The 11,928-nt window shown below is 38.6% G+C and overlaps 1 protein-coding gene across 1 annotated transcript in view; it reads left to right on the forward strand.

Moving 5' to 3' along the window:
* LOC109073241 (E3 ubiquitin-protein ligase RNF43-like) overlaps positions 1 to 9,007 on the forward strand; it is a 28,338-nt gene extending 19,331 nt beyond the window's left edge. The window contains exons 2-8 of the mRNA XM_042723465.1: positions 2,914 to 3,149; positions 4,076 to 4,210; positions 4,762 to 4,863; positions 5,220 to 5,390; positions 5,537 to 5,654; positions 6,035 to 7,603; positions 8,436 to 9,007. Of these exons, the coding sequence (XP_042579399.1) occupies positions 2,914 to 3,149; positions 4,076 to 4,210; positions 4,762 to 4,863; positions 5,220 to 5,390; positions 5,537 to 5,654; positions 6,035 to 7,603; positions 8,436 to 8,461 (2,357 nt within the window). The 3' untranslated portion in view covers positions 8,462 to 9,007. The remainder of the gene's footprint in view (positions 1 to 2,913; positions 3,150 to 4,075; positions 4,211 to 4,761; positions 4,864 to 5,219; positions 5,391 to 5,536; positions 5,655 to 6,034; positions 7,604 to 8,435) is intronic.
* Positions 9,008 to 11,928: the final 2,921 nt, after the last annotated feature.

The following is an 11,928-nucleotide window of genomic DNA, read 5'->3' on the forward strand; positions in this document are numbered from 1 at the left end:
CACACACACACACACATATATATATATATATATATATATATATATAGTATATATATATATATATATATATATTATTACACATATATATACTCACACACACACAAACACACACACACACACACACACATTTCACATTTCTTTCTTTCTTTCTACTTTATTTTCTATATTAGTAACACTTTACAGTTAGTTAAATACATTAATTAACATTAAATTAATTTTAATACTTTTACATTTAAAATGTAATTTTAATTCTTTATTTTAATTCTTTAAAATTAATTTAAATACTTTTACTTTTATAATTAATATTAAAACAATTTAAATAGTTATAAAGCATTTACTAATTTTAGTTAAACTAATACATTATTAAAATAGAAAGTTGTACCTGTTAATATAATTTATTGTATTTGAATGTATATGAATGTGTGTGTGTGTGTGTGTGTGTGTGTGTGTGTGTGTGTGTGTGTGTGTGTGTGTGTGTGGCTGTGTGTATATATATATATATATATATAACAATTTAATATATATATATATATTTACATACCTTTTTATTATATAAATTTCAAAATGATAATTTTACAATTTATAATCTTATGTTAATTTGAAATACATGCCAAATTGAGCTTCAGTAGATCGGCCCAGATATATATATATATATATATATAAATGCATATGTGTATTCAACATCTGGATGCCATATCTATTTGATATATACTGTATGTGCCAAATTGAGCTTCAGTAGATCGGTATCAGTATTGAGATTGTTATTCAGTGTCTGGGTGCCAGTGAGACGTTACCGTCAGGCTACTGTAGTAGATCATTTCAGGAATGTGAAGTTATTACAGTAGATGACTTGAGTTTCATTCTTTGTGTGTGGTTTACTTTAATCATGGGAGGTTATCTGAGGGAATCTATCCCAGGGTTTTGTCTCTCCGGTGTTGGACGGGCTCCCTTCGCCTGCGGGCTGGAAATAAACCAACAGCTCTCAGAACAAGGGATCAAGCTGAATTAACAAATATCCATTTATGTAGATGACAGAGCGATGATTGTTCAGTGCGACCGAATGAACCGTCGAGTGATTAAGTGAAGGGAAAGAAAGAGATGATGAGGAGGGGCGTCTAATTATGATCTCAATGCATTTCTTACCTTTATCTCACCAGCTGCCTTTAATGTTTGTTTAAATGAATAATTCACTCAAATATTTTGTCATTATTTACTCACCCTCATGTTCCAAATGTATTTTTCTGTTTATTGTGAGTATGTCAGACTTGAAAAAGGACAAAGAAAGCACTAAAGAAATGCCTAGTTATGTACCATATTTGAGTTCAGAGACATATGAACTATATTTATGAAACATTTATGGTAGTTTTATGTCATTTTTAGTGTTTGACAGCCTCTGGTCACTGTCTGCTTTCGTAGAACAGTGTGAACTCCATTCATTTTCTCTAATGACGGGTCTGTGATTGTACTTCCTGTCTCTGGAGAGTCCGTCTGCAGCCATGAGGCTGTTATTAAACCTTTAACACACAGCACAGTCTGTGTCCAGAATTACAGTCAGAGCATTACCCTTTTTTTGACCACAGCTTCTGATCATTTATAATTTATCTATTGATTATAGAGGAAACTAAATGTCACTCACAGCATGTAGTTACTGTAATTTGCATGGTGGTGATTTGCATATTTGTGTTTTGTTGAGCATCATATTTGATACATCAGGCTTTTATGGCTTATATAGTAGGATACGGTGAGAATATAGGGAAAAAACACCTACATTTAATTCAGAGGCCCAAATTTAGTAAAAATATGCATTTTGGTGTAGATGCTGTTGTAAATCAATGAGATCTTTATAACAGTATAGCACATAATTACCTAAAATAAACTCCGATAATATGTCTTAGTAAGATGAGACTGAAATGATCCAAACATATGATCGAGAGATGAAGAAATAAAGGCTCCTCAGAAGATGTGAGGTGCTCTGGAGGCTTGTGAAGATCATTCAGTGAAAGTAAAGCTTCTGGAGTAGATTGCGTACAACAGGTTTTTCAGCAAAGTTGGGATCATGTTGATACATTAGAGTAGGTTTTACTATGTAGAACTTATCACCATGTTGTTAGGATTGTGTGTGCACCTTCTGTGGCATTCTGGGTCATTTATTGCAGTCTTTTGTTTAAAGAGTTTCCTTCAGTGTGCATCTGTGGGATTTTTGTCACCTGTTTTCTGGTCCAGCAGGTGAAAATGGTGCGTCTGATCACCCAGTAATTGCACACCTCTCAACAACAACACACATGCTTTGAGGAACCATTCACGTCTGGAGCACAAACTCTTCAGGACAACACACACAGTCAAATTTAATTAGAGTTTGGGTTTGTTCAAATCACTAACCTTCAGTCTAATATACAGTAATAGCAATGCTTGACTTTGCAAGCACTGGTAATTATAATAGCTGGAAACACACCACTATGCTTTCCTGCAGCTCAAACTGTGACCTGTGACCTTTGAACTCTCAGAAGTTGGGCAGGAAATAGACCTTTGGTGAGTTATTGATCATTGTTTGGGTGAAATTCCCTCCCGATTGCACAAGAAATGCATCTATCTTGACAAAGTCTAGTGTTTTTGTAGTATATGAACTCACTTCTTTTCTTCTGAACTGAAGCCTTTAGGAGGTTACACTCTACTGATAATCCATCAGAATAATGAGTATGTTTATCACCTAGTTAGTTGTTAATTTAAGCAAATTTAAACTCCTAACCTGAAGTGATAAATCATTTGTAGTCGGCAACAATGTAGTACTTGTGTGTTTTGGTACAGACCTTCTTTCCGACTGGATGAATTTAAAAGGTGCATTTCATTGTTTATCGAATAATACTGACTTTACATGTGTCATAGTCTCTTAAAATGTCTTAGGAATTTGGTAAGAAGTCCTTGAATGTGCAGACTTTCACTTTAACACACTCTCTCTCACACAGGGGTCAGAAACAGGGCTGAATTGCATAATTGCAGGATTCGGTGTCTCCATATGTGCTACAGTAGGATTGCCATCTGCTGGCTCTAAAGCTCTGTCTCTTTGGTGTCTCTCAGCTCGTCTGGCTCTTCAGAGAGGCGCTCAGGCTGTCATCTTTGACATCACAGATGATCCCGGTGCTGCTCAGGAGGTCAGTATGTGTGTGTCCCTTGTAATAATAGACCTTGGTAGCCATAGTTTCTGCCAGCTTAAAATCACAGTAAATTAACATGGGTTCTCCTTCAATCAATGTATATATATATATATATATATATATATTTTTTTTTTTTTTTTAATTTTTTACTTTTCTTTCTATTAATTATATATTTAATGTTATTCTATTATATTCAGTTTTTTATTTTTATGTTTTTTTTTTTTCAGTAGCCAACAATCACTATAATTGTTTAGAATATTATATATTAACATGAATCTCTTCCAATCATTTTTTATTTTTTTTTTATTCTATATTATTATAAATATTCTATATTATTTATTTATTTATTATTTATTATAATTATTATTATTATTGTATTTATTTTTGTTTTTATTTTAATGTTTTTTTAAGACACTTGCAGATAAAAGCACCTTATCAGGATCTCCTTCAATCGGCTTTTTTAAAATAAATGTTATTCTATTTTTATTCATTATTATTTGTTTTTATTTATTTGTTTGTTTTGTAAGACAGTTGCAGAAAAAGCAAATGACCAGTTTTAGCAATCACTTCAAATCAAAACATGGGATGTCCTTCAGTCCATATATTTGTTTTTATTATATTTTATTTATTATTATGTATTGTATTTTGCATTTTTATTTTTTTATTAATAGAAATATTATTTAAAAATTATTTTATAATTTATATTATCATATTTTTATTTTATTTTTGTAAGACAATTGCAGATAAAAGAAACTTAATGCAGCTTTAAAAATCCTGATTGTTACCACTGTGAATTTGAAAACATTTTGTTTCTAGGCCATGTACAGTAGATCAAAATATATTTTATTCCATACATCCCATTTCATATTTAGACACTTTGTCCTAAAGTTCTTTTGTTGTTGTTGCTTGTCTTTTACACACAGCTGCGCGATTCAGGTTTGTTGCCTCGTCCAGTGGTCCTGGTGAAGTCATCAGATGCAGAAGAACTGATGGGACTCGTTAATAAAAATGAAGAAGCCAAGGTGTTCATAGATATAATGATGGAGACTCAAAAATGGGTGAGTAACGAGTAATGGTTTAGTTGGTTAATCCGGAACAATGTTAATCCAGTATTATCACAGTTATAGCTGTCTTATGTGCCTGAAAATATTAGTTAGTAGGGCTGGTCAACTAGTACGGTCCCTCTGGAGATGCTGGTTCTTTTTGGTTAAGCTAGTAAACATTTGACAGCATCTAAAAGTCAACATACATTAAAAAACTGTAACTGGGGCAGTATCCTGTTTAAGGTACACCTTTAAGGGGTACATTATTTACCCCTAAAGACTGCATATTAATATATTAAAAGAACATTAGTTTCCAAAGTGTACATACTAGTACCTTTAGAAATGGTGCTGGCTCAGTAACAGCTTTTGTAACCAACCATCCTGGTCTTTTTTTATTTTTTTTTTATTTTTTTTAGAGGGGATTGTTTCATTTGTGTCAAAGAATTGCTTTAACTTAAAGTGTTTTGGGGATAGCACCTTCTGGCTGTGTATTGGGTTAAAATCCATTAGTTGGTGGTTTGAGGACAGGACACTCAAGCTTCACTCTTCGTATGTTGTGTACACAGCCTCACTATGATGTTGGCATCCTGTTGACTGTGGCTCTTGTTGTGTTGGCCATCGTCATGATCTTTGCTCTACGCTTCCGCTGCAGGTCCAACAGAACCTGGGTAAGAAAACACAACACACATTATACCAGGAGTGGTCCCGAAGAGCCACAGTCCTGCAGAGTTTTGTTCCAGCCTTCATAAAAATGCACCTGCCTGTAGCTTTCTAGTAACCCTTTGACCTTGATTGGCTCATTCAGGTGTGTTTGATTAGAATTGGTTTGAAACTCTACAGGACTGTGGCTCTCCAGGAACACCCCTGCATTATATACCAATGCAGTCTACATTTCCTTTTGTCTTGATTGTAACTTTTCCATTGCATCATTGTACTCCTCTCCTGTTCTGCATTATCATAACTTATGGTTTTAACTTTTAAATTCAGTCTAGAAATCTCTTAATAATTTTTTCTCAACTCCCAGGACTCTGTGCACCAGCAAACCATGCGTGCCATCAGCAGGTTGGAAACGCGCACATACAGTTCTCAGGGTTGCTCTGGCTCCCAGCGTTCTCATGGGGCTCCAGGGTCAAACAGCAGCTCCAATTCCAGCCCAGTCTGTGCCATCTGTCTTGAGGAATTCATGGATGGCCAGGTAGGAGACGAAAAGAACAAAAAACATTATATGATTTTGAAGAGGGGCGAGAGAAACCATCAAACTCAGACAGGAAAAGGACCACTTTTGTATTGAGGCACACCAATGGTACGTTTAATATTAAATTTTCTCTGTCTCTATGGCAGGAATTGAGAATCATCTCCTGTGCTCATGAATTCCATAAGGAGTGTGTCGACCCCTGGCTCCTACAACACCGTACCTGCCCATTGTGCATGCACAACATCATGGGTAAACAGCCTCAGGGTACATATATATTTCTCCAATAACTTTATTATAGAGCCTCCGAGGCAGCACTGTATTGAAATTCCTCTTCTTTCTTTATCATATGCTTCCTAAATATGAACACATCCAGTTTAATAAGATGCCCAAACCTGTGTGACTTTCTTCTGTGGAACACAAAAGATAAAAGGATCCAGTGTTGTTTGGACCCCAATGTTCTTCAAAATGTCTTTCAATGTTCTAAGGAAGAAGGTTATATAGGATTGGTAAGACCTGAAGCAGGATTTCATTTGTTTAGAAGCAAAGCCTGAATGTACCCTGAACTCTAGTTCTTGATTTTCAAGAAGAGCTGTTTTCAAGAACCCAATGTTCTCGAACTAAATTCACCATCTATCCTTCATTAGGTTCAGATCTGGCATCCCGTCAGCCCCAAAGAAGTCAAATGCCACCCCCTCCACCTGAGCACAGTCAAGCCTTCCTCCTTCCCCATCACTATTCAAACCAACACCCTTATACCCAGCAACATGTTCCCTTTTCCCTGCGGCATCATTATCCCCCTAACCCCTCTGGACCTTTACCCCAATTGGGCCACTATGGCAGCTCTCCCCCTCTTCATCCACGGACTCTTCATTGCTTTCCCAGCAGACCATTGGGTGCTAGCTGTGCATACCACTTGGCTCCAGATGCCCATCATGGACGTCCGCACAGGACAGGAGGGCACGGGTGTCGGACCGGGGGGCATGCAGCCCCCAGAAGGTCGTGTCACCGGTGTCCCGGAGGACCTTTGCGAAACTCTTCGGGTTCTCGGATGCATCATGTGGTATCGCCTGCAAACCATGCAACTCATCATCACCTGCCACGTGGAGGAGGCTCACACAGTCGCCAGGATGACGGCAGCTGCTCGGGAGGGAGTTACCATACGGAGCGTAGCGGTTACCTTGCAGACGGACCAGCCAGCGATTCCAGCTCGGGATCATGCCACGGCTCGTCCAGCGACTCTGTATTGAACTGTACGGACATCAGCCTGCAGGGTGTCTATGGCAGCTGGTCCACTTTTCGTAGCTCGCTCAGCAGCGATTATGACCCGTTTGTCTACTGCGGACCGGGCAAAGCTCCACGCAGAGGGAGCATAGAGGCCACGCAAAGGCCTCGTTCCCTGGACTCAGTAGTGAACCGAACTGGGGGTGGAAGCAGTGGTGATGCCGGTGCCATTTGCCCGGAAGAACAGCAGCAACAGGTGGCTGTGTTCAGTCACGTTCACTATCACAGGCATAGACACCACTATTACGAGGACGGGGAACTCAGTCAAGGGCCTGGCCGAGGCTGTGACAAGGATCAAGGAGCCACGTCCTCAGCCGCGGCAGCAAGCAGGCCTTGTCTCGTAACTAAAGACAAAGACTCCTCTGGGTGTCAGGTACAGCACCAGTCTTGCCACTGCCCCAAAACAGATCTCAGTTCAAGGAGGGTTGAGGATAGAGACCCGGACCCTGTTTCCTCCTCAGGTGCCTCTGTGATCCTTCCCTCTCCTCCTTTAACCTCTCCGTCCCCACCCTGTTGCCACAAAGGCCCAGGGTGGATGACCGGTCAGAAAGCAGCTGGCTGTTCATTGGAAGTGCCTTCGCCGGTTGTTCACTTCCATCAAAGCTTGGACCTTCAGGATGATTGTAGCATTCATATCCACTATGGACAAGGAGCGGGAAGCTACTGCTGCACACCCCCGTCAGACATGGCCCCCACCCTACTGCCAGTGCCCATAATTTATCCAGTGGACTCAATGGGTATGACCGACTGGTCGTGCTGTAGTGGGGCACATGTGGTGTGGCAGAAGCAGGTGCAACAGGCCCATTCAGAGCCTCAGCTCCTGGGACCCACTTCTGGAATGGACAGACCCCTGTGTAGGGCCCATCATGGCCCAGGGGACGAACTTCCCGTGGACATGTGTCTGTACTGCCAAACTTTACACAATAGTCAGGGTGAGTATGTCTGACTGTAGTGCTCCACTATAGAGTACTGCTGAAATGAGTCCTAAGGCTGATGATACACAGGGCAACTTTTTGAGCAATGTTGCCGGGGCAACTTTGGTTAATGTTGCCGTCAGTGGGCAACCAGGTGAGACACAGGGCCCACAACCGATCTAAAGTATCTATATAGAAATTTGTTACCCATTCTCACATTGAAAAAAAAAAATCAACATTGCTTAATCCTACCAAAATTGCTCAAAAAGTTGCCCCATGTATCATGAGTTGCATTTTTGGACTTATGGTTCCATCGTGTGGCAGTCAGTTGTTTTTTTGGTGAAATGCCTGAAATTTTCACATTGTATTCTACCACATAATATACACCATTATTACCACTCATGTTTTTTAAGCTTTTAAACATCTTGTCAAACAGGTAAACTTATCTACTCAATAGTCTACTTTTAGAGCCTTGTGTTTATAGTCACATTCCCGCAAACTATTCCAACTCAAACTTTCCAACTTGTAGATTTTTAAGATTGAACGAGGTGTCGGAAACTTAGTGATGCTGAAGTTGAAGTCATGCAACATTGGTGCAATTCATGTACTGTATATCCTACATTTTTAGCTTTTTTTTTAAGAAAAATATGTAAGAATCATAAAGTTTTGTTTGTCACAAAGCTTATTTTTCAAAATACCAAAAAACAAAACAAAAAAACCATATTCTCTTTTTTGATGAAAAAAATATGCATATGGGGGTTGATGTATAAAATTCACTGTTGCTGGTTATAACCTGTATGTACACGGCTGATTTTGATTACATGGAAACACTTATTTTCCATCTTCACAGGGTCAGAGGAAGAGTCTGGTGTTTGAGAAAACTCTTCATTCAAAACTCCTCAAGCTGCTACACAAGAGCCGAAATGGACAAAACTCTTCGGTGATCTCTCGCTGTCTCTTTCGCTCACATGTTGAGTCTTCCAGATAATTCCAAACATCTTCTCCAATATCAAACTGAATTACTCAGAATCTCCAGACCTCAGACTTCATTCTCACAAAGAATTCAGCAGTCACTGACATTTAGATTTTCCAAAGTACTCTTCAGTAGTGACACTCTGTTACTAGCACCTTTCTAATGTCCAGAACAATCATTCTTGGTACTTTACCTAATACGGTCCAAATGCAACTTTTCATAGACAAACAAGTGGTATTAATTTAGGCAGTTATCAAAGGATCTGGAAGATACGCATGAGATTGAATATGGTTTCTTCCTTTCCTTTGGTTTAAAACAGGATTTGATTAGTATCTTCTCTTGTAAACAAGTCTGAGATCTCCTTGGTGATCTTCATGAAAGCCCTTCAAGATATAAACATGTCTTTCCATTAGGGCTGTGCAAAAAATCGAATACGATTTTCATGCGCGTCTCTTCAGTAAAGACGCTCCTGTAATTAGTAGTATATCTCCAGCACATGCGTTTCAGATCAGGGTTGCCAGGTTTTCACAACACAAATTCTGCCCAGTGGCTTCTCAAAACTAGTCCAAAACTAGCCCAATCTGTTTCCAGGAGGTTCCTTCCCGATAAAAATTGCATCCCGGGGTTAAAATAAAAGTGTTTTTGTCAGGGTTGCCCTGGTAATATCATTTTTAGGGGCTAAATATCACGTTATTGGTATTGGGGTCGCTTCAACCCGCGGACATGAAAACAACCGCAGACTTGGCAACACTGGTTGGCATTTACTTTCACTGACAATCTACACAAAATCGTTTTAAAATCGCAGGCGATTCTTTGTCGATTTTGAAAGCGATTTTGTGTAGCTTGTTGGTGGACTACGGCTCTGTGTAGTAAATGCCGCGCTCCACCTGAACCATGTTTGCACAATGTCGTGCGGTCTTGGTTGTATGTCCATGTCCGGTTGTTGAAGCGACCCAATTACCAATAACGTGATATTTAGCCCTGTAAATGTGAATATTACCAGGGCAACCCTGACAAAAACGTATATTTTAACCCCGGGATGCAATTTTTTATCGGGGAACCTCCTGGAAACGCGATTGGGGCTAGTTTTGGACTAGTTTTGAGAAGCAATGGGCAGGATTGTGTTGTGAAAACCTGGCAAAACTGGCAACCTGATCTTAACGTACGTGCTGGAGATATTACAATGACAAGCCTTTTACTGAAGAGATGCGCATGAAAATCGTATTCGATTTTTTGCACAGCCCTACTTTCCATATTCCATTGAGATTTAGACTTGGCGTATGTACTTTATGCAAGTACATAGACGCTTCTATCTACACAAGCTTGGTTGTCATATTCTGAAATGTGTCGGAACGGATTCATAATGCAACGTTAGTGAAATTTGTCTTGATCTACAGTCATTTTTCTCTTTCAGGTTAACTACTATCATGGAGGAATTCTGTTTACAACAGCTACTTGATTAATAACATAATATGAAGGTATCATTATACCTTGAAGACTGAGATACGAAGCATGTACAACGAAACCAAGAGCTTGCAATGCATCGGCTGTGCACTTACTTCTGTGTTTGCGTACTTGCGTAAAGTATGTTTCATTAGTTCACTGAGCCTACTGGCTAATTTAGTCATTGCGATGCTACCCGCCTCTTCCATTTCATTTCTAGCTTTTAAACTATGTGTTGGGCTACGTTCAAGCATCTGGCCTGGTTTTCCAGCACTACCTCAGATAACCAATCAGAAAAGTCCTGTTAGCGAGACGGTACTTCAAAGGTACTTGTGCGCTGGCCTCTTGTTACCTCTGACAGATATTAACTCAGAGGAGCGATAGGGAGCTTTACTTTATATCATCTGTCCTTGGAAAGGAGCATTTCATTGAGGTTTCAGGTCTCGGTTTTGTTAATTCAGAAATGGCAGCTGTTATTTACAAACTTTTGTGTCTTCATTTATTAATTTTGCTCATCAAACTGAATGAATTGACTGAATATATTTAGGGAAAGTTGTGAAGATTTTTTAATTTTGCTTTGTTTCATTATTTTGGTCTATTAAGCCTGTAATGTGTTCGGGCTAAGAAGGACTACGTTTCCCAGAATGCTTTGCTTTCACCTCTGTGACCCTCATGTTCTCTTAAAGGGACGTGACATTTCATAGAAACCAACCAGCATACAAGCTTACCAAAAGTGCCTCTGAAACCCATGAAATGAACACTTCATGAAGTTTATACATACATTTATGTAGCCTGCTGTCATGTTCCTGGCAATACCACAAAGTTGACTCGATGCGTATTGCATGCAAGCATAGTTAAACTCTGTTACCCAGAAATGTCTGTTGTCATTTATTGTAAAATCCAACCTTTAAAGGAATGGTCTGGGTTCAAAACAAGCTAAAACATGTGACATGCTGGAAGTAAACCCTTCCTTTAGTTTGTAAAAATATCTGATGCAGTTCTGAACCTGTACCATTCCTTTAAGTAAAGAAAAGGAAACACTGGAAATCTTGCCATGACAAAAACCTGAATGTTTATTTTCTTTTCTTTTCTTTTTTAGTCAGTAAATGGTCAAACTGGTCAAAGGTCTTGATCCTTTGAACCACAAACACCTCCAATGAGTCTTTTTGGCTGATTTTTATCAAAATGAGCTGATTCCCAAATAAAATATATGCAAGACAAAATATAGTAAATCCCAGTGTAGGGTTTCCTCATACAGGGTTCCCACACCTTAAGACCAATGACTTTTCCACTTGTTTTTGATATCGTAAAGATTTTTAAAGTCATTTCAAAGAGATTACACTCAGAAAGAGAAACTTTTAGTCTATTAAAGATTTTAAAGATGTGCATAATAGCAAGAAATTATTTTGACTGAAAAGTTATTCTTTTTCATAGCTTCTTCAGGCCTGGAAATCAGGTATTTTTTTTTTTTTTTTTTTAAATGACCTTGTATTTCCATTACTTTGTGTGGGAACCCTGTTAAGTTCAGATACTTAGATGCATCTAGACAGTCATATGTTCACTTTTTCGTCAACCAAAGATTAGAATTACCCAATATTTTCATTGTTGCAGTGAATTTTATAATTTTAGTAATTAAATCCTTATGATTTTCTTTTAACTCAAGACGTACGTAAACAGAGCTATTGCTACCAGCTACCACAGATTACGGAAGATCCGCTTTGCATTTCCAAGCTGGCATCCATCTCATACAGATTCACACGTAAAACTCTGCATGAGATTCAAGAAAGGAACGCAAAGCAAAACAATCGAAGCACTATGTAGCTACAAGTTCTACGTCAATCAAATTAAACAGTGAGGATGATTTTATTTTCTCTACCATCGGTCCTTTGTGTTGGCCATCAATTATGTCTGTATTGTTCATACGCTC

Source organism: Cyprinus carpio, chromosome B5 (genome assembly GCF_018340385.1).
Source record: "Cyprinus carpio isolate SPL01 chromosome B5, ASM1834038v1, whole genome shotgun sequence".
Lineage (NCBI taxonomy): Eukaryota > Metazoa > Chordata > Actinopteri > Cypriniformes > Cyprinidae > Cyprinus > Cyprinus carpio.